This window comes from Chironomus tepperi, unplaced genomic scaffold (genome assembly GCF_022539635.2).
Source record: "Chironomus tepperi strain 1889 unplaced genomic scaffold, CSIRO-AGI_Ctep_v1 contig_295, whole genome shotgun sequence".
Taxonomy (NCBI): domain Eukaryota; kingdom Metazoa; phylum Arthropoda; class Insecta; order Diptera; family Chironomidae; genus Chironomus; species Chironomus tepperi.
In genome coordinates, this window is record NW_027226417.1 from 1 (window position 1) to 27,222 (window position 27,222).

The 27,222-nt window shown below is 33.0% G+C and overlaps 2 protein-coding genes across 3 annotated transcripts; both read left to right on the forward strand.

Annotated features, from left to right (window-relative positions):
• The first annotated feature begins 7,460 nt into the window (after nt 1–7,460).
• Nucleotides 7,461–20,353, forward strand: LOC139092113 (hepatic triacylglycerol lipase-like). The gene is made up of 6 exons (XM_070642399.1): nt 7,461–7,587; nt 18,672–19,057; nt 19,158–19,232; nt 19,296–19,403; nt 19,475–19,622; nt 19,680–20,353. The coding sequence occupies exons 1-6, from the start codon at nt 7,487–7,489 to the stop codon at nt 19,831–19,833; spliced, it is 972 nt and encodes a 323-aa protein (XP_070498500.1). The 5' UTR covers nt 7,461–7,486; the 3' UTR covers nt 19,834–20,353.
• A 1,485-nt stretch (nt 20,354–21,838) lies between these two features.
• Nucleotides 21,839–24,814, forward strand: LOC139092112 (uncharacterized). 2 transcript variants are annotated; one of them, XM_070642398.1, is made up of 7 exons: nt 21,839–21,976; nt 22,036–22,424; nt 23,200–23,406; nt 23,743–23,832; nt 23,900–23,929; nt 24,023–24,167; nt 24,452–24,814. In XM_070642398.1, exons 3-7 carry the CDS (start codon nt 23,370–23,372, stop codon nt 24,561–24,563), a joined length of 414 nt encoding a protein of 137 aa, XP_070498499.1. In that variant the 5' UTR covers nt 21,839–21,976; nt 22,036–22,424; nt 23,200–23,369; the 3' UTR covers nt 24,564–24,814. Both variants share the same exon structure in this region; 1 of them encodes a protein (XP_070498499.1).
• Nucleotides 24,815–27,222: the final 2,408 nt, after the last annotated feature.

Sequence of the window (27,222 nt, forward strand, 5' to 3'; positions counted from 1 at the left end):
TGTGAGCACTTAGTAACAATCCCGAGCAGTCAACAAAGTCTCCAGCATGTCGTTAAGGCTGGTTTTGGATCACTTTTTGCATCGTGCTTTTTAGGACAATTTTAAGATATTTAATATGAAATCATAATCTTAAATTTGTTAAAAGGATTTATGAATTTAGGTTTATGTCGAGTTTATATGAAAATATGTTAATCTTTCATAAATGTAAGCAGTAAGTCTTTTATTACAGAATTAATAAATATCAAAAATGTACTAAAATCAGAAAAATCTCAGAAAAACTTTTAATTCAGCACAAAAAACTTCAAATGTTATCATTTCAAAAAAAAAGTTCATCTATCCACGACATAACTCAGCACAAAAAAAGGATTCACTATTTTTCCAATATACTCAATTCATATCTAACAACTGGAGATTACTCTCGTCTCTAAATTTATCGAAAATGCCAGCAAAAGCTACACAAGTTTATCTAAAATAAGTCAATCACTATATCACACAACAATGCTCAATAAGCTTCTGAAAGGATGATGACAGATTCAACTATAAGTTTATAGAGAACAATCTCATTGTTATGAGTCGTCACATGCCATGCAGTGATGACTGACGGAGTGAAAGGATTAAAAATAAAAATCAATTTGTGTAGTTTCTTGGAAATTGGTTCACAATACTTGAAGTATAAATAGAATCAAAATTGATGAGAAAAGTTGAGCTATTTGTCAGAAGTGCCTGTCATTGACAAGGATATGCACACGTTTTGCTGATATATTTTTGTAGAAAATAGCATTATTTTTACCTGATTGGTGACCTGTCTGAATGATGAAGCTTTAAATCATCATATTTGGGGAGCTTCACTTGACTTACCTATAATAATTCTTATCTTATTCTTATATTACCAAAGGATAATACAATCTAGATTCTGAGATGGCTCATCAACAAATATCCAGATCATACAGCATATAAAGAATACAATCAACCCATAAATTGATCTAAATTTACCAAAACATTACCACATTTCCCAAATTCTCATCAAGATTTCATAAAAATCAAATAAAAAATCTTTCACTCAAAATTCTACATCTATTCATTAAACAGATTGAGTCATAAACTTCAAGTAAATTCACCAAAAAGTGCATCCGACTACAGATTTTCATTCATAAATATTTTAATCCACATTATTGTCCATAAACTTTTGATATTAAACTTCATTCAAGAATCTTTTAACAACAATAATCTGTGAAGATGCATGGCAAGGCATCATTTTTGTGGACAGCTGCTAGTCATCATGATGTTGATGATGATTAAGTAAAACAGCAAAATGCTGTTTCGGTATCATAAACATAAACTTGACTGGAACGATAAAACCACTTCAAGTTGGTCTTTGCGGATTATAAACTACAAATTTATCTACATATTTCTGACATTCAACATTAACTGAGGAATGAAGTCATTTGTGTTGAAATTGCACTGTGCTGCATGTTAATCGAATAGATGTTTTGATGTAGGTTTTAATTGAGATGGAGAATTGTGACTCAAATGAGCTTTAAGGCTTTAATGGAAAGTACAAAGCTTTCGTCAACCTGAAACCCACATCTTCAAGTTTAAATCCAATTGAGCATCAATTCCACATAAATCAGACAATTTTCTCAACCCATTAATTTTCATTTAGCAGTATTTGCTGAACAAGTATTCGAACGTGACACATGCGACACGTTTTAGAAGTTTAAATGATTATTTAAGGCTCAAAACACGTGTTCATCCTTGAACTTACAGTACTTACTGTTATTATTAATTAGCAATTTAATTAAGGCGATAATTTACATGTCTTATTATATTGATATTTATGCTAAAGTCGTAATTGCAATTTGCTTTGTTGTATCTTTGATATCATTCAATTTAATTTTATGGATAGATGCTTGTGAATTACGTTGTAATTAAATCGTTTGCCGGGAATTGAATGGAAAATGGATAATAATAGAATTGGACATACCTATGGCTGTGATAACAACTTTTAAACTGAAATCAATCAAAACTTGATCAACCTGACTTTAATATTTAAGCATAATTTGATCAATTAATCATTTCCAATTACAATTCTCCTGCAATTTTCATCAATTAATCACCTTACAATGTAATATGCCTGATATGGCAAATTGGTGCATTTCAAATGCAGATTGTAATTCATTTATGTCGTAATTTCCCTTACAGTCATATTATTGAAGTAATTTTACGATAATTGTTGCAATTTATTACCTAGACCAAATTTATTTGATAGTAATTGAAGTGAAGGTGTTTTTGTCAGGAGCTGTGAGATAGTCATTACACTAGATTACTATTAATTAGATTGATTAATATTCTTAAAGTATTAGGATAGATTTCAGAATTTGTATGGGATTAAAATTGATTTTTAAGCAAATTTCATCCCAATTTTGAGATCATCACACCCATCACATCATGTCCACCGTCTCCTACACTGCTAGTGATGAGGATCATAAAACTTATAATGTATGCTGATAATGTATCATAAAATTCCCAGACACGAATGAAATTCCCCTTCTGTGAATATTTTGTATCATGAATTTTAATTAAATGTCGTCAGCTCAATTTTTATGGTTTTTATGGTACAGTGTTGATCATTAATCATTGTTTTCTGTTATGTATGCCCAAATAAATAAAAAAAATTGTAGTTTTCTCATGCGAAATATCAATAGTAAATTTTCGTGTGCTATTAAAATGAATGCAATAAATGCTTATGGAAATCGATATATGACTGCGAATAATATTTCTTTTTTTTGTTCATTGGTATTGACTATTAATCATGCAATTTTGTCAGTTTGGAATTTTATATATTTTTTGGATGATAAAGGATAAATTTTAAATTTTCAGGACATCGTAAAAATATTGAACTTGACAACAGTATTGGTTGTCTTTTATTTTTACATTTTCATTTAAAATTGGAATTCACATACAGAATTCAATGCAAATTAGAACAATATCCTAGCAATATCCAACATTGACACATATTCAATGAGGTAAAAATTCAACAATATCGATGAAATTGTGTCAGAAATTAAGCACTAAATCAATCCATAGCAGGACTGGCCACAATACGAACCATGCTAGAAAATTAACAGATCTTAAAATATTAGATGAGAATTTAGTAGGAATTTAAAATTCTACATAATCGGACATAATCAATATTTCAATTTAATGGTCATGAAAGTGAACATTTTGATAGTTGGACATTTGCCAAAAAAGTAAAATTTTACAGAATTGAAATTATATCGATATGAATGGGATGAAGATGATTTTATAATTTCTATGATAAATCTTGTCTGGAAATTGCAATTGAAGTTTCTAAGATTTAGCAAAAATGAGTAAATTCAAATCAATTTCTAGCAATTCTTGAAATTATTCAAACTCTTCATTTGAATTGCACACCGCATCTAAGTGGACCATTCTCATCTACAGGAAATGATAAAATTTTCATCTCTAATTAATATTATTTGAATTTAATTGATAATGATGATATAAGTACGTATCAAATGCCATAAATGAGTGTCTTCATTAATATAGTATTTGATTTCAAATAAGGCATTTAATAATTTAATGAATTTATAAATATATTATTGGATATTCTAAAATTATTTTCATAAATGATAATTTTCGTATTGATACTTTAACTTGATAATTGGACATTATTATTTATTAAGGATTGAGTATTGAATATTTAACTTAAATACTAGAAAAATCTGGAAAATAACCTGGAAAACGATTATTTTCGGGGATATTAAATATTTTTAAAATAATAATTGTAAAGTTTCAATACTAAGAAAAGGATTTTATACAACTTACGTAACAGCTGGAGAATTTGATGGTCTAAATTTCTCTTTTTGGAAATTAATATTTATTATGATATAGTTTTTTGTAGCAAAAATCCAACTTCATTCCTGGATTCAGCATCTGTTCTTATTAAATAAAGAAAATGACTGGCTACTTCCTTATGTAGTTCCTTGACTGGGACGAATGTGGGCCGGTTGAAGAGAATGACTAAAGCCGGCTTTATCCTTCGAGAACTTCTACCAGCTCGTAATGTAAAGAACTTTAACGTCCTTTTCTACAAACCCAATTCAAGAATTCATATTCTCATAATAATTGACATAATGTTCCGGAATTCTATAATGATCCCAATAGACATATATTATTCTTAAATAATTTACAAGCATATTTTTGAATTTTTAATTTAAAACAAATTTAAAACTAATTCAAACTTTATTGTCAAACCATGAATGTAACTTAAAAAGAAATTTAAAATTTTCACTCCACGTTCGACCAGCAAAGGAGTAAGTTGAATAAAAATGAAGAAATTCATATACTACACAGAAAAGGCATTGTTCCTTATAGGATTTGATTTTCATGGAAAGTACGATATATATCCAGAAAAATTCAAAGCATTGAGATTATTAAGATATATAAATTTTGGATTAATGATCATCGCTTTTATTCAATCAATTCTATACTGCATCCTTTCAAGTTGGGATGACAAGCATATTGTGGATACATTTGTTCATTCTTTATTCTTCTATACTGGATTTACAAGAACATCTGTACTTTTAAACAATTTGCCAAAAATAAGGAACATGATTTTTCGGATTAATCATGTCTATAAAATTGAACTAAATGGTGATATTCACTTAGAAGGTGCAAAGTTTATGGAATCAATGGCTACGATTGGATTAAGAATTGTTTCTGTTCTTGGTATTTTGCCTATAATATCTGGAACATTTAAATTGTTGTTATTTTGGTCAACAGGCAAAAAACCAACAAATTTATTTATTTATGAATTGTATTTCCCTTTTGATGTCTACGATCACCTACCATGGACCTACATCTACGTCTGTTATGTTGTTTGGGTGTCGATATTTTCATCTTTAGTTTTCGATCAAATGCTGTTGCTGTGTTCAATGTCATATGTCGCTGTATGCTTTGAAAAGCTCGCTGATGATTTTAAAGCAGTTATTGATAAAAGTACATCCTCAAATTTGCTAAAGACGAAGAGAAAACTGAAAAAATGTGTTGATGCTCACAATCAATTGATTGGATTTTGTGATGAAATTAGATTTTTCTTTCGGATACTTATCTTGCAGTTCTCAATATTAGGGCCAATAATTGTGGCAGTTCTTGGATACAGGGCTGTTGTAAGTCATTTAAATTGAGGTTAATTTGTTGTCAGATTTTAAAATATTTTCTTTTTAGGATCAAAACTTCTTTTATGCCTTAGCAATTCCATTTACATTGTTAGAAGGTTTCGATTTGTTTCATGCTGGTCAAAAGCTTAAGGATAATGTAAGTTCATAACTTCATATTTATCAGAGCTTGACGTTGACTTTGATTTTGTAAGAAAGAGTCAATTCAAGTCGACTTGATTCCATATAAAACTTGAGTCGACTTCAAGCTCTGATATTTTAATCTGAACTCAACTCATTTTAGAGCATGAAAATTGCAGAGAGTATTGCAGAAAGTGATATCACTAATGTTGATCGGTTATTCAAGAAAGATCTAATTTTTATCATGCAAGTTTCTCAAAAGCCACAAACTCTAGCTTTGAGAGGATTCTTGACGTTTGATCTTAAAGCATTTATGATTGTGAGTTTTATATACCCGAACAGACAAAGAGCTCACTCATGGGTATGCTCGCAAAATTGAGTATGTTCAATATTAATAATTGAATATAATGAGCGAGCATGTTCATTGTCTGTTAGGGTATGGCAGTTAAAAAATAGATTTTTATACAAAATATATTAATTTCTTTGTATTTTTTTATAGATCATGCATACAGCATATTCCTATGTAGCGATTATGAAACACATTTATAAGTGAATTCACATTGCGTTCGTGTCATAAATTCGCTATCAAGGCATGGTAATTTCTTTCATCCGGTACAAAGACATAAATTCATTCTTAAACATCCTTAAAAAACTTTTTGAGAAAGAATCTAGTTTCCATGCCTGGTTTGCTACACAGCTAATATTAGCACGAGAATCATCAAATTTGTGTGAAACTTCGAAATTTATTTATAAATACATCCGTATGAATATATTGTAAATGCTAGTGCCAGTTGGAAATTTAAGTTTTGAAGTCCATCAATTGTTAATATACTTATTTGTAGTCAAGTAACTGGTCTCGATTCTAATAATTTATTTATCAATACATAATTGTGATATGTATTTGAGCGTAATTTTAATAAATAATTTTACATTGAAAAATTCGAAATTTAATAATTTAAAGGAAATACTTAGTAGTATTTTAAATTTACTTTGAAATTTTGATGGTATTTTATTTTTAAAAAAGTATTAAAAACACGTGCCTAAAATAAGTGCCGTGAATTATAAAAAGTATTTTGCTATTTGTTGAAAAGGACGCTAGAGTCCTTAATATCCCGAACTGGCAGAAGGTTTCGAAGATAGAGCTGTCTCCAGACATTCCCTTCGCGTGCCCCTCGTGCGCCGCAGCCAAGGAAGTAAGTAAGTAAGTATTTTGCTATTTAATAAAATATAAGATAAGTTATCCGAGCAACACAGATAAAAAAGGCTGCCGAAAAGAAGCGACTTTAAATTGCTGTCAATAAACTCTAACTGGTAAAAAGACCATGTATTTCAGAAATACTAAAACGGTACCTAAATTCAGTCAATTTCCCCATTTGGGAAAAGAGCTTCGGAAAAGCCTGAAAAGCTCCGTGATAGAGTCACGGTGTCTCATTTGTATCGCTCGGGTTATTATTTATTAGAACAGCCTTTCAAATTAATATCACATACATTGTAGTTATATGTTTAATTTTTTATTTTTATTCTGCGTCTCTGTGAACATAAAAATTGCACATAATAATCAGAAAAATTATTTCCCCAAAAAATAAATCGAATTATGATGAATAGCATAAAACAGATATAGAAATTAAAAACTTAACGACATTCATCATTAGCAGATCAATAAGATTATTTTATGATGCATTATTTCATTGATAACACAAAATATAAAAAAATAAAATTATGTCATTAGCTTTTATATGAGAGAATGAAATTAAAGACTCTTCTGGAAATTATCGAAAGGCTGAATCATTATGATCGATAAAAAATTTATATTCCGCAGAAAAAATCGCGCAATAATGATTATTGCCATGATCGACGATTATAGTATGATTGATTAAGCCACAATATAACAGAGATTGAGCATAGTTCACAACTGCATTTCACAAGAAGTAACTCAAACACCAACTATCATTCAATTAAATTTCATGTAAATAAAACTAAACTCAATCTCAACAGCAAATGCAATTTCTCACAATCTTCTATGCCAATTCAAGTCACAGTAGTGGGGCAAAAATTGTTTACCTTCGTGAGAGAGATCACATTAAGCTCAGTTACTTTTTTTTTCAACTATAGTAAAGTATCAGTCTCTTTTCTCAAGCCAAACAGTTGAGTTTGCTGAACAAAAAATGACTTTAGTTACTCAAAAAAGTTTATTTTTACTTCTTGTTTCAATCATTGCTGTTTTTGGTGACTTTGAAGATTCAATTACATTTACAGCATTTACAAAGTTAGTTGATTTATGATAAGTTAATAGTTTTTTAAAGATGAAAAAAAAGAAATCATAATAGTGACGTAGGAACAACTGAAAGTTGATTGCAAAGATTTTCTGATTGAATTGTAATGTTGTGAATAATCTGGAATGCAATTGAGTACAATGTATCTTGTAGTTGTGGATAACATAGAAAAAAATAAAAGAAATTGAAGCGGTGTCAAATTTAGTTATCTAGCAATATCTGTTAATCAAGAATCTAGTTTAAAATGAAGAAACTTAAAAATATCAAGTCAGGTTTTTTTTTTGAACAAAATTATTTGGAATTTTGGCAAGTTCCAGGAAAGCTAGACAGTCTTGAGGGTAAATAATAACAATAACAAACCCGAACAACACACCGTGTTCGCTACAGTATCATTATCGAGATGACAAAAATTCGTTAGAGCTAGTCATCAATTGGACATTAACTTGCCACCAACTAGTTATAACGTATTCGATTCTGAGAATGCAAAACTTTCGATTAGTAACTAAAGTTATATGAAAATCGCAGTTATAACGTTAAGACGACTAAATTGAGCTAACGGAACCGTGACGTCGGATCTCGACTCATTCTTACGGCCAAAAATGCAATCTGCCGTATTGTGCCGCTCGGAATAGTCTTCTTTCTGTCAATTCATGAGTGATAACTTAAAATACTGTTGACAATAGAAGACGGAAATATAGAATGACATTCTGTCGTATAATAATAGTCACAAAGTGTATGTTTTAGTAAAATATCAATTTCCATTGTGTTTTGTTAATGATCTTCTTGGTGATTAACTGAAAAAAATTTAAATTCTCACCCGAACATACAAGGAGCATGCTCATGACTATGCTCAAATATATTGATTGAGTACACTTATGATTAAGGGTTCTCGATGCTGAGAGCGAGGACTCCTCGATAGTCTCGGTCTCGAAAAGCCTACTCATAAGCTGCCTCATTCAGATGAGAATGTACATTGTAAGCTAAGACAAGTTTGTTTACATCTTAAATTTCTCCATTAATCAGCTGTAAAAGGTAAACAATCGAACATTTGGTGAAAAGTTTACAAGGTGTTAATAATCAATTCCGCTTTCAAGTAGCAATAAAGTGTTAACATTTTACACCAATTTAACAACAAAATTGTGTTTCTTAAGGCTAGATGTTCATCAAACTTTAATTTTGTCTCGCTCAAAAAACGTTGAGCCAACGTTGAGCAGAAGCAATTAGAAATCGAATGATGTTTACTGTTTGCAAATTTAATGAGAAGTACAAATTAATGAACAGCAATCGAAGTTCATTGAAATGAAATTTTGTCAGATTCTCATTCACATTGTATGAAATAAGCAATAAGATGAAAATAATAGAATTTCTTGAAAGTGCTCTCGAGAAGCTATTTTTACAGATTTTTCTCAAAACAATCTTAGACTATTAAGGCTTTCGTTTATGTTCATAACAAGAATTTTGTCCAGCACGTGTTTACTGTACTGGACAACAAATTTGCCGGTTGTCAACAGCAACAGCTACAAATTGAAGCTACACGTGAACTCATTTCAACATAAAAGAACATTTGATGCTTTAAAAACTTCTACCTTGAAAGTTGAGACTCATTTCCATATCTTATTATTATTTTTAATTATGACATCTCATTAGCTCTAAGCAGCCAACATTGAAATGTTTAGTAAAAGTCAGAGGTCGAAGTTGGTGAAGTGAAGTCGATATCACTTCACTTCACTTCGCTAAAATTTCAATCGGTTTCAAGTCAGCTCGAGTGAACACGAAAAAAACGTGTTCACTTTAACCGAGGCGAAACCGAATCCGTTTTTTCGTGTTCACTTTAGTCGAGGCGGAACCGAATTGATTTTTTCGTGTTCACTTTAGTCGAGGCGGAACCGAATTGATTTTTTCGTGTTCACTTTTGTCGACTTGAAACCGACATCGTTTTTTTGACTTCACTTTAGTCGACTCGAAACCGAGTCGATTCAAGTGAAGTGAAGTGAAGTCGAGTCGACTCGACTTCACTTCATTTCATAGAAAAAAATATTTTACCACAGAAAGTCACTTCTGATTGCGTTTGTGAAGTATGTAATTTCATACAAAATTTTGTCAAAAATCCTTTTTTACTCGTTTTGGATAAATAATGAAGAAAATAAGGTTTGACTACAATCTATAGTCCAGCTTCATGTAGTTTTACATAAAAATCGCAATTTGCAATACATATTTTTAAGTTTTTTTACATTATTTGACAAAAATGAGCAAAAAAAAGGATTTTTGACAAAATTTTGTATGAAATTACATACTTCACAAACGCAATCAGAAGTGACTTTCTGTGGTAAAATATTTTTTCTATGAAATGAAGTGAAGTCGAGTCGACTCGACTTCACTTCACTTCACTTGAATCGACTCGGTTTCGAGTCGACTAAAGTGAAGTCAAAAAAAAGTAGTAAATAAAAAAAAACGTTAAAAAAAACTTTTTAAAAAACACGCTTTTAAAAAAGACTAAAAAACTTAAAAGAAAAATGTCCTAAAAAGTAGTAAATAAAAAAAAAATCACGCTTCTTAAATAAAACATAAAAAATATTGAAATAAATTTGAAATTAAGAAAACTAGCTAAAATATTTTTCCAAAATATTCTTGTGTAGTACAAGAACACTATGACTTAAAAGCGTGGGGCGTTCGATAGAAGAAGTTAGTGTTAAAAGCATAGTAATTTCGCCCCACGCTTTTAAGTCATAGTGTTCTTGTACTACACAAGAATATTTTGGAAAAATATTTTAGCTAGTTTTCTTAATTTCAAATTTATTTCAATATTTTTTATGTTTTATTTAAGAAGCGTGATTTTTTTTTTATTTACTACTTTTTAGGACATTTTTCTTTTAAGTTTTTTAGTCTTTTTAAAAGCGTGTTTTTTAAAAAGTTTTTTTTAACGTTTTTTTTTATTTACTACTTTTTAGGACATTTTTCTTTTAAGTTTTTTAGTCTTTTTTAAAAGCGTGTTTTTTAAAAAGTTTTTTTAACGTTTTTTTTTATTTACTACTTTTTAGGACATTTTTTTTTTAAGTTTCTTAGTCTTTTTTAAAAGCGTGTTTTTTAAAAAGTTTTTTTAACGTTTTTTTTTTATTTACTACATTTTAGGACATTTTTTAGTCTTTTTTATTTACTACTTTTTAGTCTTGTTAATCAAAGGAAAATTTTTATTAAACTATTTTTCGACTACGTCCGAACTGCTTAAGTTCGAGCTTCGCTCGAACTATTTTTTTACTTACGGTAATCCATGTAGTTTTCTTACGTGTTGGAAAATTTTCACGCCTTCACTCGCTTCGCTCCGTTCAGGTCGCAAAAATTTGTGAGCTTCGCTTAACCAAGTCCGAACTACGTTCGAACTGCTTAAGTTCGAGCTTCGCTCGAACTATTTTTTTACTTACGGTAATCCATGTAGTTTTCTTACGTGTTGGAAAATTTTCACGCCTTCACTCGCTTCGCTCCGTTCAGGTCGCAAAAATTTGTGAGCTTCGCTCAACCAAGTCCGAACTACGTTCGAACTGATTAAGTTCGAGCTTCGCCCGACTGTTGTTAGGTCACAGTAGTGTCGGACTCCACTTCGCTTCGCTTCGTTCGCCCGACTGTTGTTAGGTCACAGTAGTGTCGGACTCCACTTCGCTTCGTTCGCCCGACTGTTATTAAGTCACAGTAGTGTCGGACTCCACTTCGCTTCGCTTCGTTCGCCCGACTGTTATTAAGTCACAGTAGTGTCGGACTCCACTTCGCTTCGCTTCGTTCGCCCGACTGTTGTTAGGTCACAGTAGTGTCGGACTCCACTTCGCTTCGCTTCGTTCGCCCGACTGTTGTTAGGTCACAGTAGTGTCGGACTCCACTTCGCTTCGCTTCGTTCGCCCGACTGTTATTAAGTCACAGTAGTGTCGGACTCCACTTCGCTTCGCTTCATTCGCCCGACTGTTATTAAGTCACAGTAGTGTCGGACTCCACTTCGCTTCGCTTCGTTCGCCCGACTGTTATTAAGTCACAGTAGTGTCGGACTCCACTTCGCTTCGCTTCGTTCGCCCGACTGTTGTTAGGTCACAGTAGTGTCGGACTCCACTTCGCTTCGCTTCGTTCGCCCGACTGTTGTTAGGTCACAGTAGTGTCGGACTCCACTTCGCTTCGCTTCGTTCGCCCGACTGTTATTAAGTCACAGTAGTGTCGGACTCCACTTCGCTTCGCTTCGTTCGCCCGACTGTTGTTAGGTCACAGTAGTGTCGGACTCCTCTTCGCTTCGCTTCGTTCGCCCGACTGTTATTAAGTCACAGTAGTGTCGGACTCCACTTCGCTTCGCTTCGTTCGCCCGACTGTTATTAAGTCACAGTAGTGTCGGACTCCACTTCGCTTCGCTTCGTTCGCCCGACTGTTGTTAGGTCACAGTAGTGTCGGACTCCACTTCGCTTCGCTTCGTTCGCCCGACTGTTGTTAGGTCACAGTAGTGTCGGACTCCACTTCGCTTCGCTTCGTTCGTCCGACTGTTGTTAGGTCACAGGAGTGTCGGACTCCACTTCGCTTCGCTTCGCTTCGTTCGCCTGACTGTTCTTAGGTCACAGTAGTGTCGGACTCCACTTCGCTTCGCTTCGTTTCGTTCGCCCGACTATTATAAGATCATAGTTGTATACTTTTACAGTAACGACAACATATTTTCATATGTGCACAATTCTCGAGTTTTTCGTGATGTATATAATGTTAGGATCGGACTAGAATTCCGCTCGAAAGCAATATATAAAACTAAACAACTTACTGCTATGTCTTGTGAAGTATAATTAAATTTGTATTGAAACCATACAACAGTCTATAATATTTCCATACAATTTTAAATTAATATCAAATTGTTAGTTTTCTAATTGAGAACTGATATTTTACAGTACAGCATGATTGTGTATTATCCATGACCATAATTATACAGAATAGTAAGATCCAGTAAGATCCAGGACCATATTTATACAGTATAACAAGATCCAGTAAGATCCAGGACCATATTTATACAGTATATCAAGATCCAGTAAGATCCAGGACCATATTTATACAGTATATCAAGATCCAGTAACATCCAGGACCATATTTATACAGTATATCAAGATCCAGTAAGATCCAGAACCATATTTATACAGTTCATCAAGATCCAGTAACATCCAGGACCATATTTATACAGTATATCAAGATCCAGTAACATCCAGGACCATATTTATACAGTATATCAAGATCCAGTAAGATCCAGGACCATATTTATACAGTATATCAAGATCCAGTAAGATCCAGGACCATATTTATACAGTATATCAAGATCCAGTAAGATCCAGGACCATATTTATACAGTATAACAAGATCCAGTAAGATCCAGGACCATATTTATACAGTATATCAAGATCCAGTAAGATCCAGGACCATATTTATACAGTATATCAAGATCCAGTAAGATCCAGGAGCATATTTATACAGTATATCAAGATCCATTAAGATCCAGGAGCATATTTATACAGTATATCAAGATCCATTAAGATCCAGGACCATATTTATACAGTATAACAAGATCCAGTAAGATCCAGGACCATATTTATACAGTATATCAAGATCCAGTAAGATCCAGGACCATATTTATACAGTATATCAAGATCCAGTAACATACAGGTTATTGAAATTCAACAAAATTAACGAATTTTTGAAGATTTGAATGTAACGGTTTTTTTGGAATTCAAATTTTTGCTAAGAATATCCGCGAGAAAATCACTAGTTAAATTTTTTGGCTTACTTAAATATCCTGAACAGATTGATATTATAATTTAATTAATAATTTATATTATTAATTGATGTTTAGTTAATCACATGAATTAGTTTCCAGTTCGATAAAAAGACTGGTTAATGTAAATTAGAAATATACATAATTGACAATGGATTTTTGTCAAATTTTTTCCCATATAAAAATTTAAATTAATTAATTAAAATATAAGGAAGCGAGTTAGCGATTTAATGATGGCAAAATATCAAATTGCCCTCCAGAACACTCATGTATAAAAAAAATCAGCATGATTGGACCAGTAGAAGTGGTCGAAAAAAGGGTCACAAATTTTGAACGTGACAGACAGAAAGACAGACAGAGCAAGTCAAATAAAAGCGTGTAATAAAAACGATCTCGGTTTCAAGTCGACTAAAGTGAACACGAAAAAATCAATTCGGTTCCGCCTCGACTAAAGTGAACACGAAAAAATCAATTCGGTTTCGCCTCGGTTAAAGTGAACACGTTTTTTTCGTGTTCACTCGAGCTGACTTGAAACCGATTGAAATTTTAGCGAAGTGAAGTGAACTTTTCGCAACGACTTCGACCTCTGGTAAAAGTAAATTTACTCGACGAAAAAAAAAAAATAATACGATGAAAGAAGAAAAAGAAACTGTTTTGTGATGAAGACTGTCGGCAACACAATTGAGACAAATAAAATGAATTTTATAGTTCTCATAATTGTGTAATGGTACTAAAAGTCAGGGTTGCTGTTGTGGATTAAGATACAATCTGGCATTAAATTGTATTAAAGGTTGACAAAGAAGAAGTAGCAGCTAATTGAAGCATGGTCATGATTATGCTGGAATTAATAAGAATATGAGAAATTGTGTGTAATTTTGGCAAATCAATGTGCTTTCAATAATCTTTTACGAATTCCAATTCGACTTGAATTTTTTAATGAAAAAGTCAAATCAAGTCAACCAGACTTCTTGTGAATTTTGATTCAAATTCGAGTTCTGCATTTTGAGTCCAATTCGAGATCCCCAATAAAACAACTCTGGATTTAATAAAACTTCACTTCATTTCATTATTATCTTACAACTGTGAATTAAGATATAAAACAATAATTTTTGTGTTGTTTGACTTTAAAAAACGTCATTACCAGTGGAAGTTACTCTTTTGTGAGCTTACCGTATATATGAAGCAAAGAATTGCAATTAACGATTCGTAAGTTCAAGGTAGAACTAGTGTATCGGGTAGAAACCCAATGCGGATATAAGGTGCGCGAAGTTCGTTTAGCCGCACTAGTTCATTTTTCAATTTTGCTCATGTAAACGCTGTAATGAATGAAAACTATTTTACACATTTATAGCTAGTTCCAATAAGGATCAAAAACAGCTAAAAGAATCGAGCGATCTGCTTTCTTCATTAAATTAATTAATTTTTTTTCTGAAATTACAACAACAACATACGAAGTTCGTTTAACCGCACTTTGGAAAATTAAATATTTTGAGTTAAATACTTTATTAATTGATACTTTTCTATTCTTATATTGTTCTAATAACAACAAAGAATGATTATAGAAAGTTTCAGAATTTTCCATTAGGTTTTTCCTAATATTTTCTTCCATTTAATGTTTCATAGTTCAAAAATGTTAAAAAGATATATTTCTCTATCATTTTTTATTAAATTAATATAATTTTAACTGATTTACATTGTTAATAAAGCATATTATCAAAATACTATCCAAAACCTTGCTTAACAATTTAATTAGAGTCGAAATTTTGAGAAAATTATCCATTGATGAAAAATTTTCACCACTTTTTAATATTAGTCACCATTTTTTGATGAAACTATAGATATCATAGTAACTTCGAATAGCATAACTCATTAACCATATAATGTTTAATACAATGTAGAAAACTGCATAGTTCTACGACTAGTGGAACATAAAAATTTTGGTAGAAAAAGTTAATTCGTGGTGAAAATTTTTAATAGTAAAAATTCAAATATCAAAAAAACGAGTTTTTGCTTTATTTTGATAGTACTTCTACTACTATGAAGCAATAAAGTTATATGAAAAACCTTCTGCAATAACCTATACTCCGATTCGGAGCATGATTTCAGTAAATAAGAAATTAAGTCTACTGCTATGAAAAATTTTCACCACGAATTAACTTTTTCTACCAAAATTTTTATGTTCCACTAGTCGTAGAACTATACAGTTTTCTACATTGTATTAAACATTATATGGTTAATGAGTTATGCTATTCGAATTTACTATGATATCTATAGTTTCATCAAAAAATGGTGACTAATATTAAAAAGTGGTGAAAATTTTTCATCAATGGATAATTTTCTCAAAATTTCGACTCTAATTAAATTGTTAAGCAAGGTTTTGGATAGTATTTTGATAATATGCTTTATTAACAATGTAAATCAGTTAAAATTATATTAATTTAATAAAAAATGATAGAGAAATATATCTTTTTAACATTTTTGAACTATGAAACATTAAATGGAAGAAAATATTAGGAAAAACCTAATGGAAAATTCTGAAACTTTCTATAATCATTCTTTGTTGTTATTAGAACAATATAAGAATAGAAAAGTATCAATTAATAAAGTATTTAACTCAAAATATTTAATCTTCCAAAGTGCGGTTAAACGAACTTCGTATGTTGTTGTTGTAATTTCAGAAAAAAAATTAATTAATTTAATGAAGAAAGCAGATCGCTCGATTCTTTTAGCTGTTTTTGATCCTTATTGGAACTAGCTATAAATGTGTAAAATAGTTTTCATTCATTACAGCGTTTATATGAGCAAAATTGAAAAATGAACTAGTGCGGCTAAACGAACTTCGCGCACCTTATTCACACCGTACCATAAAAAGTCTCGCGGGTAGGCCAAGCTTCGCTTGGCAGATGTTTGAGGGATCAAGCTCCAGCGGGCAGGCCAAGCTTCGCTTGGCTAATGTTTGAGGGATCAAGCTTCAGCGGGTAGGCCAAGCTTCGCTTGGCGAATGTTTGAGGGATCAAGCTCCAGCGGGCAGGCCAAGCTTCGCTTGGCAAATGTTTGAGGGATCAAGCTTCAGCGGGTAGGCCAAGCTTCGCTTGGCGAATGTTTGAGGGATCAAGCTCCAGCGGGCAGGCCAAGCTTCGCTTGGCAAATGTTTGAGGGATCAAGCTCCAGCGGGCAGGCCAAGCTTCGCTTGGCAAATGTTTGAGGGATCAAGCTCCAGCGGGTAGGCCAAGCTTCGCTTGGCGAATGTTTGAGGGATCAAGCTCCAGCGGGCAGGCCAAGCTTCGCTTGGCAAATGTTTGAGGGATCAAGCTTCAGCGGGTAGGCCAAGCTTCGCTTGGCGAATGTTTGAGGGATCAAGCTCCAGCGGGCAGGCCAAGCTTCGCTTGGCGAATGTTTGAGGGATCAAGCTCCAGCGGGCAGGCCAAGCTTCGCTTGGCGAATGTTTGAGGGATCAAGCTCCAGCGGGCAGGCCAAGCTTCGCTTGGCGAATGTTTGAGGGATCAAGCTCCAGCGGGTAGGCCAAGCTTCGCTTGGCGAATGTTTGAGGGATCAAGCTCCAGCGGGCAGGCCAAGCTTCGCTTGGCAAATGTTTGAGGGATCAAGCTCCAGCGGGTAGGCCAAGCTTCGCTTGGCGAATGTTTGAGGGATCAAGCTCCAGCGGGCAGGCCAAGCTTCGCTTGGCAAATGTTTGAGGGATCAGGTTCCAGCGGGTAGGCCAAGCTTCGCTTGGCGAATGTTTGAGAGATCAAGCTCTAGCGGGCAGGCCAAGCTTCGCTTGGCAAATGTTTGAGGAATCAAGCTTCAGCGGGTAGGCCAAGCTTCGCTTGGCGAATGTTCGAGGGATCAGGTTCCAGCGGGTAGGCCAAGCTTCGCTTGGCGAATGTTTGAGAGATCAAGCTCTAGCGGGCAGGCCAAGCTTCGCTTGGCAAATGTTTGAGGGATCAAGCTTCAGCGGGTAGGCCAAGCTTCGCTTGGCGAATGTTCGAGGGATCAGGTTCCAGCGGGTAGGCCAAGCTTCGCTTGGCAAATGTTTGAGGGATCAAGCTTCAGCGGGTAGGCCAAGCTTCGCTTGGCGAATGTTCGAGGGATCAGGTTCCAGCGGGTAGGCCAAGCTTCGCTTGGCGAATGTTCGAGGGATCAGGTTCCAGCGGGTAGGCCAAGCTTCGCTTGGCGAATGTTTGAGGGATCAGGTTCCAGCGGGTAGGCCAAGCTTCGCTTGGCGAATGTTTGAGGAATCAGGTTCCAGCGAGTAGGCTTTAAATATTTTTCGTAATTTTCTTACAATGTTCAAAGTTCCAAAAAATCATAGAAAACATTGATTTTGAAATTTTGTATGAAAACGAAAGTTTTTTGCTTTTTTAGAAGCAACGGCTGTTCCTGCCATGCCCAAAATCTAATCAGCTCTTCTATAGAGCAGCACGGATCGATTGCAAAAAACTAGAAGTCTCTAGGATGTCTCGTTATTTAGATTTCTTGCTGATTAACTTGTTTGCTTGTTTGTTTGCTTGCTTGTTTGCTTGCTTACAGAAAGCGAATTTTTCGATTTTCTCAGCAATGCCTCAACCAATTTTAAATCTGTTTTTTGATTATGGTGAGGAATTCCAGGCACAAACTTTTTGTGATAGAACAAAACTTGCCATTGTGCTTAGTTTTGCTGAAAAATCCAAAAAACTGGTTTTTCAATCTGAACAAATTCAATACATTCACACGTGAAAACGGTGTGAATATAAAAATTAATTAAAAGCCTCACAACATAAAATGACCTGTTCCACAAACTGCATGAACATAATCATGTCTCATTTTGTTGTACCGGTGTACTATGGGCTGTGTCTGAGTTGATGTACTAGATGAGTTTTAGATTTGTCTTGGTTTAATCGACGAATTAAAATGTTGTTCTTAGAAAAATAATTGATTTAACCGGGAATGGACCATCTGGCAGAAACTATGGATTCCATTGAATTCCAAAAAATCCAAAAAATCCATAAATTCCTCGATTTCCATAAATTTATCCATGGATTCCACAAATTCCCCAAAATCTATGAATTCAATGGAATCCATAGTTTCTGTTAGATGATCCGAACTTGATTTGACCACATATGCACTTCACTCGCATTGACAGATTTCATTATTTATAGCTGAATATCTCAGATTCTCATATTCTTTGTCGTCATACTCAAAGTATCAAGATATTCTTGTTTATAGCCATTTATAGCTTTCAGGAAGCGTTTCAGATGAAAGAATCTATTTATATTCTAAACTGTACTATGAATCTCATACCACAACCTCTATTTTCATTTCTAGGAGTGGCGATAAATTTGTGACGACATTCGATGACAATCTCACGGAGAGTGGATGTAATTCAAGTGAAAAAGTAGCAATAATTGTTCACGGATGGGGTGAAAGCATAGAAACCAATTGGGTTAATGATCTAATTAAAAATCTACGTGAATATCGTGGCGGATGTATAATATTCATGGATTATTCCAATCATTCTATCGATAGAGATTATTTCAATCTCGTGAGAAAATTTGGTCCAATATCGAGTGTTCTAATAAAGAAATTAGATCAATTAAATAATCAAGGTTTTGATGATGAAAACATGTTTGTGTATGGATTCTCGTTTGGCGCACAGCTTTCAATTTATGCTGGCATGTCCTATGGGAAAAATCGAATTGCTGAAATGGATTGTGAGTTATAATTAATTTGAATTTAATTAATACGTTAATTAGCTTGAGGTGAATGATAATGATTTATTTAATTTAATTTTTCATATGTGCGACAAATCAGTGTGTGATCCAGCGGGACCGGGATTTGTTCTGGCATTTGAACTCAAACCTACATTCGCAGCTAAAAATGTTCAATGTATGTAGATATGAAGTTAGTTGACTCAATTTATCTCATATTTTATTCAAATTATTCATTAAGGCATTCACACAAGCAGTGCTAAAGGAACAATGAAACGAAATTGTCATCAAGACTGGCTTATGGGTAAATGTGGTCGATCACAAGATGCAGCCGGAATATTTCCGCGTGGTAAGTCTCTAATAATTATCACCAACACGCAATGACAATTTAAAAGTAATAATTATTTCCTACATCGACAGGCAGCCATGGCTTGTGTCCGAAATTTTATAATTCAGCATTTACAAATAATTTTTATGCAACAGACAACATTTATCGTTGTCCATCGAGACGTATTGCTGGAAACGTACCAATGAATTTTAAAATGGGCTACATGGAAACCAGGAAGAAGTAAGAATCTTTAAATGGAGGGTAGACACAGATTTTTATGGGTTTATTTATTTGCAGTAATGTGTTTGGAGACTTGTTCTCACCGACAAGCGAGTGCTATCCTTACAATAATTTGCCAGCTGCTGGTATTGATCCTAGACCAGGTCCGTTTGCTAGAATGAGAAGGCAGAGGCTTACACAGGAGTTACGAAGATGTGATTCGCTAATTTAATTACTTTTGTTAAGCAATATTGTTATTTGGATCGTTCACATGTGAAGTTCAAGGATATGGGTGATCGTGGGGTAATGAGACGTCACAAGTGAATAACTCCAAATACAAAACTTCAGAATCAGCTTTAAATCGTATGCAAAAAATTATGTTATTCATGTACATATGTAGTCATGTAATCTAAAATTAAAAATCAGTTTAAAATATTCCTAGTCACACAAAATGTTACATCTATGCACTAAACAGCGGAGGTTAAAATGATTGTGTGAATTTATTTTCGCATGTAAATAATTGCTGCAATTTTTATAATATAGATTAGTTGATATGTTTACCGGTATTTAAATGCTCTGAAATAATTTGTCGGCAAATGATTCCAACATCGACAAGTAAGCAATCTTATATCAAATGTTTATAGACAAACATGATGCATGGATTTAAAATGGATTAAATTTGTCAGAGCAACCAAATCCAATCATCTTAAACACATAATTATTTTCTATACATTAATATTAATTGCTCTTAATCGTACCTAATTAATGAAATTAAATTCACTGATAAGCTACTGCAGCATTACTTTTATACAAATAATTAGGTTTACTGTTTGTTATTTAAATAAATATAGCCTTGTACTTTTCTTATTTATTAAAGATGATTGTATAGTTTAATATTTTTTTACAGCGGAGTTTGAAATTGACTCGAATTTGATTTAGAGACGAGTTGACTCAAGTCGACGATTTTATACTATTCCACACAATAGTCCAAATGGGTCGTCTCGATTCCATACTAAATTCGAAACATCTTCGATCTCTGATTTTCAGAGACTAGTAAGATTCATTGCAAATTTCTATAATTTACCAAAAATATATTAAACTATATCGGCTGGTACACTAACAAAGTTACAAAATTCAAGACTACCTTTGTCGTAGAATCTAATCGTATCAGAGTGGCACAGTAAGGGAAACTGCATTTTTCACCGTAAAATTGAACTGCAATCAGCCGCCATGGAGGTGTCCGTTGAGCCTCGCCGCCTGTCTTTATTTAGTCAACCTAACAGAGTCCTAACTAACAAGTTGTGCTGTTCAGTCTAATATGTAAGTGAATGAACCCTCATATACGTTTCTATAGTTATTTTCAAAATGAGCAGTTATTTTCGACTTTTTTTTAACACTCTCTATTTCTTATCATTAACTGCCTATTGTTGCTTATCATGTATACGTGCATAGAAAAGAAAACTATTCAATCATTACAAGGGGAAGTACTAGTTGCAAACTTGAAGAAAGATTGCTATCCGAATAGCACAAGTCAGTTAATTGATCAAATTTGGCCCATATCGGCATGACTCTGGTTGGCTAGGTGCAAAATTTAATTTGAATTCGATATCATCTCGGAGTCATGCCGACCTACTAACCGATTTTAGATCGATTAACCTTCTTGTTCTATACGAGTTGATTGATAAGCAAGTCTCATGTCATAAATTTGAGTACAGTATTGATTAAATATTATTGCATAATTTAATACATGATCCAAAAGTTTCGGATAAGAAGTTGAATTTTCTGACCTTTTAGAAAAATTCTTCTCAAACATCAAAATAACCCTCCCTTGGCAATTCATCAAATTTATTTGACACATATATGAACTAAAAAAACTTTCGGCAAATAAATTATTCAATGTCAATGGAGAAAAAGTCACTTAAAATAGACCCGTATTGTACATCATGCTGATGAATTACAAAATGTGACTCCACAAAATTGTTAAATTTTTTTTTCATCACAAAAGCTTACAATTCTTAATCTCTCGACTGTTGACACTGGAAAACAATAAAAATAAAATAATTTTCTTTACTGTCATGTACACAAATATTATAAATTTTTATCTGCACATCCTTTCATTTTTATGTCAACAGAGCAAGTAAATGTTTATTATTCAAATGAGTGAAAATATGACACGCATGTTGGGGTTAAAATAAAACAATAAAAAAATTGTAATTTTTTGGCAGTCGTCCTCAAATATTTCATTGTGGTTAAACCTCGGAAATGAATTTGTTGAAGAAAATTTTGTCTGTTTACATTTTAACAGCAATTTGTTACATTTATATTAACTGTGATACAATCAGTGATGATTCCATCACTTTTTGGGTGATGCCGGGGTAAGTGCTTGTCTGATAATTGGAATGACAGTTCCTGTATCTCATATTCATTCCATCAGATCCGGCTCACCTATGTTCAATTCATCATACAATCAATCCTTGTCATCACGTGGATGCAATCCAGCAGGAAAATTTTTCATAATCATCCATGGCTGGAATGAAGGCTGGCATACAGAATGGGTGCATGATCTCATCAGTAATCTTACAATTTATCGTGGTGGTTGCATAATATTTATGGATTATTCAAATTATTCGGTGAATCCAAACTATTTCCTTCTTGTACCGCAATTTCAAAATATATCCGACAAATTGTTAAGGTTCATGGAGCAACTAGACGGGGAGGGATTCGATTTCGACAATGGTTATATGTTTGGATTCTCATTTGGCGCCTGGCTTGCGATTAAGACAGCGAAAACATTTGGAACGAAAAGATTTGCACAAATTGATGGTGAGAGAATTGGATGTGATTGTGATGATTTTGTCAGATTTTTGTACAGGAGTTAGGAAGTTAGAGTGGATGATGATTAACTTCAAACACAATGATTTTGAACTTGTTGCTCAGAATTAGATCATATTGACAAGTTTTTGCAAGGAAATGATGGAAATTAATGCGCATTACTTTATTTTGAAGATATGCTTGAAGAATCTTCCTGATAATGATTAAAAAGACAAAAATTCTGCATATTGAGTCCTTGTAAGAAGGTCCATAGATTCTTCTATGGATCTTAATATTGATCGTCTTTAATGAGTGATTGTAGCAGGTTAAGTGACACAAATGAAGAAGTTTCTGTCGCGGAGCATTTAAAGAGCAGCAATTTGACATCAACATGGATGCTGCTTCTATTCAGAATTAAGAACAGAGCTCTAACGGAGCCTTAATACCTCGTTACGAAGCATTGTTCATTAGTGCTACTCGGGCAGCTGGTAACAGCTGGAGGTCCAAAAATTACCGGTAATCGGAATTTGACGGTAATGGATATTTACCGGTAATTACCGATAACGTTTAGTATGGATATCCGTTATTTGTGCCTTTCAAGCAGCTTGTTGCAGCAAAGTCAAATTTACCAAAATCTGCACAAAATCATCACAATTTAACAACCTTCACTTCCACATAAGCTTTTTATATTCATGCATTAAAGCTTCTATTCCTTAAATTCGGCATTCATTTCTTCTTCATTCAAAGATTTTTCTTTTATATTATTTTTTCTCTCTTCTTTCTACAGTCTGTGATCCAGGTTAAGTATGCATATGGGAAAATGAAGACGGAAACGAAAAAGCTATCTGGCTTCTTGCTTTTTCAAACGAATAAAAAAAAGGAACTGAAATAGAAAAGTAATTTAATTGCATAATTTTTGATTTCACAGCTGGTCCAGGATTTGATTTAGTAGTCGATATGGGAGATCATTCGTTGGCTGCACAGAATGTTCAGTGTAAGATGATTTTTTTCTTAAAGATATTGTTATGGACGGTTAATGTTCAATTCTATTGGTAGTAATTTTGTGGATTACTGTTTTAATTTGTACATTTTTTTGCTATGTGAGAAGTAAATTTTATGACTGGAATGGGATGATAAAGTGAAATATATTTGGCATTGTGGTTAGTAATTGATAGAGTTCTGAGGTTTAGTATCATAAGTGAAATTTTGGTGCAGATTCATCTTCACTTTGAGGTAGATTGTGCATTTGAAATTCATAATCTAACCTCAAATCCTCAAGATTTTCATGAATGCACTGCTTTAATGTGAATTTATTGAAATAATCTTTCAGGCATTCACACAAATAGCGGTGGATTTGGAACTTCAATTAAAAACTGCTCACAAAACTGGCATATGGGGATTTGTGGTGTTCTACAAGTCGGTAAGTTAAGCAGAAAAAATCAATAATTTTTTTAAAATTTATGACAGAATTTTTTTCACTTCCTTAGGTGCTCAGCCATTTCCAAAAGGTCATCATGGTATGTATGAGAGGTTTCATAATCAGTAATAAACTCTTAAAGCAATTAATCATGTCCTAATGAGTTCATTTTTATTCATTTTTATGAGAAAAGGCCTTTGTCCTTATTATTATACGGCAGCATTCAAGCATGATTTTATTGCATGGCAAAATATTTATGCATGTTACTCAACACGTGCTGTTGCTAATTATACAGAGGACTTTAGAATGGGTTACATGGAGACACTTGAAAGGAAAATGTAATATGATGGATTGAGAATGTGGGTTGTGCTTTTTTTTTGACGCTATTTTTGAAGTAAATTAATGAGCTTTTATGTTCATTTTGGATGATGGAGGGATTTTTTATGTTGCTATATCAAACATCATTAAAGTCGAAATGTTAGAAAATTTAGAAAAATCTCCAACAATGCGTCATAGACACAAAACATTCCAATCTAATCTTTGTAATTTTAATTAGCAAAATAAATTGATCTTGCTAATTACCCTTATGTTAATAAATTACAATATACACCGTCTTTTTTAGGAGCGTAATTGGAGATTTATTTTCTCCAACATCAATGGTACACCCGTTTAATGAGATTCCAGGAAGGATAAAGAAATTAAATGCTACGGCTGTTGAATTAAATGATATTTGAAGCTGTAGAAGAGTAGTGAAGCCTATAAATTAATTTATTAATATTTATAAGCTGATTGAATAGTATCTAAAGAAGGGTTCGTTCAACACTGAATGCCTAAGTACCTCAAATGCAGGAAATGCAGTCCTGTGGTTCTTGGCTGAACCCAAACATTAAGTTATGATTTTAAATTGTAATAAAATTACGAAAAATACACAATGTTCTTGTTGACTTGTTTAAGAATGACTATAAAACCTTGAAACTTTAGACAATAACAATACTTCCATATCTTAAGATTTGACAGTGAATTTCAGGTCAGCTAATTATAGGACAATCAAGTCTACATCATTTCTTATTAAAAAAGAGTTTTCCTAGTAAATAACATATATAGACAGTGTGCTCTACCGGCATATAAACATCCACTATCAGTAATTAATTGTAGAATCGTGTGAACTTAATTTGAAAAAGCTCCCGAAATGTCTTGACTACCTTTTAGTTTATCTGATTTTAAATATATGAAAAAATACTTAAATTTATCATGCTGTCATTCTTACGGAAAAGGGGAACGTGTGTGGCGTTATAATGACAAAAATACCAAAAAAAGATTCGGAGCTTTATCAAGCGACACGCGAAATCAATTTTGTAAAGATGTAAGGGGAAAGAACTTTCTGCAGAAGCATGACGCATTTTTGATGACTTTTTCTTCATTTAATTGATTAATATGTCTTGTAGTCAATCTTGATTTGAGTGAATCATAAGCCTATGTCTATTTTTAGACTTCAAAATCATTAGATAATCTGTATTATTCTCTGAAATGCTGACAGACATAAATACTTGGAAAGTTTAGTCTACAGTATCTCAGTAGACAGCAGAAACTAGACCCAATTTCATTAGCATTGTACAAATCTACAATCATTTACAATTTTTTTCACGTCATCATCATTTTCCGACAGCAATAAACTTTTTAATCTCCTGCTTAACAAAAATGAATTAAATTTTTTTTTCTACTACCTTTTTATCATATCAGAATCATAATTGTTAATTACAACAGCGTAACACAGAGTATGTTAAAATGAGAGTGAGAAAACGTGATAAGAGTGCGCAAAGCGTGAATTCATTAGAAATCGTTGATGGCGGCTAAATGAATGAATGAGTAAATGTATGCATTGTACTATGCGTTAAGTAATTTGATAACAAATTTTACATTTTGGATGTTGCATGCAGTCACGGCATATGACAGTTTAAAAGGGTTTTGTGTTGTTGTTAGCATGTGAAAAATGATTATTGAAATTTCAGCAAAATTCTGGATAATATTGAAAGATAAATAGTTTGCAATTTTGAATCTCATCACTTCCTTAACGATATATTTATCCATAGAACTATTATCATGATTCTGTCCTTCATTCAAAGATTGTACGAGCCTTCAACAACATCCATAGCGATGACAACTTAATAACACAAAATAAAACCCTAAAATTCAATATTTGCCCTCAAATCTCTTTTATCAACCTCATAATAGAAAATGATTAATGAACTTAAAATATCAAATGACAAAAATCTTGACCTCAAAAAAGGATGACATTTTAATCACAACGTAAATCTCTGTACTGATTAATTAATTGAATAATAATGCAAAATTTAGTTCATTCATTGGCAATTAAATTTAATTATATAATAGGATTAGAAAAGTATGTCAAAATTTTAAAGGATTATGGGCATGTACTGAGCAAAATACTGTATCATGTTAGAAGGCTGTAAATGCATTATACCTTTACTTCCTTATTTATTTTGTTGGCCGTACAGATCAATGATGGTCTCCCTCAGTCAGCGCCTGAAGCTGGCTCTATCGCTGGCTACTGCTTGCCAATTACCAATTCGAAGTATTATACTATGTATTTATACCTTTAGCAATGTAAATTTTAAACTGTACCCTAGCAACACCAGTCGTTTAATCGATGTAAAGTTCGGCATTAGGCTGGTTTGATAATGACTTGGTGCTAGATTGAACCCTAAGCCACTTTAGTTAGAGTTATCCCGGCCTGGAGTTAGATTTTCGATTGAGTGACTGATTTTTTCAAGTCGACCTAATGACATCTATCTGTACCAGAGCTCAAAATCAACACGAATATTATATGGAGTCAAGTCGACTTTTCCATGCAATATCCGAGTCAACTGCAAGCTCTGCTCTGTATTGTTCCATTGAAAATGATCCCACAAAATCAGACTTCCTTTTTCCTTATTGTTGAACGATTCCTCGCTCCAAATGAACACATATCAATTATTTATGGGAAAATCACATTTTACTTGACGTATCGATACTCATTTGGCGTGTATGGTAGACATCTTAAGAAAATACTTAAGGTTTAGTAGTGTCTTAATCAGATAAGATATCAAATCGCAGTGAAAGATATGATTGTATAAATTCTCAAATAGACACAAAATCAGTCGACTTTTTAAATCAGCACATGTCAATGTTTTCATGCAATGTTCTTCCTATTTCTCAATTTACTTTAAAATCCTCTCAAATTACAGAAAAGTATTTTTTTCAGCTTAGATTGCAAATACTTGTAAATACCGGTAGACATAATTAACATCGCAAAAAAAACTAGTTTTACACAAGCTATCAACAAGCACAGATTCAAGTCAACCAAAAATAAAGTCACGTGAGTTATCAACTCTT

Coding starts and splice junctions, on each gene's coding strand:
- LOC139092113 (XM_070642399.1), top strand. CDS start 7,487: ATGACTTTAGTTACTCAAAAAAGTTTATTTTTACTTCTTGTTTCAATC. Junction 7,588..18,671: donor ACATTTACAGCATTTACAAA/GTTAGTTGATTT, acceptor TTTCATTTCTAG/GAGTGGCGATAAATTTGTGA. Junction 19,404..19,474: donor AGCCGGAATATTTCCGCGTG/GTAAGTCTCTAA, acceptor CTACATCGACAG/GCAGCCATGGCTTGTGTCCG.
- LOC139092112 (XM_070642398.1), top strand. CDS start 23,370: ATGGGAGATCATTCGTTGGCTGCACAGAATGTTCAGT. Junction 23,930..24,022: donor ATTTCCAAAAGGTCATCATG/GTATGTATGAGA, acceptor TTATGAGAAAAG/GCCTTTGTCCTTATTATTAT. Junction 24,168..24,451: donor GAGACACTTGAAAGGAAAAT/GTAATATGATGG, acceptor CGTCTTTTTTAG/GAGCGTAATTGGAGATTTAT.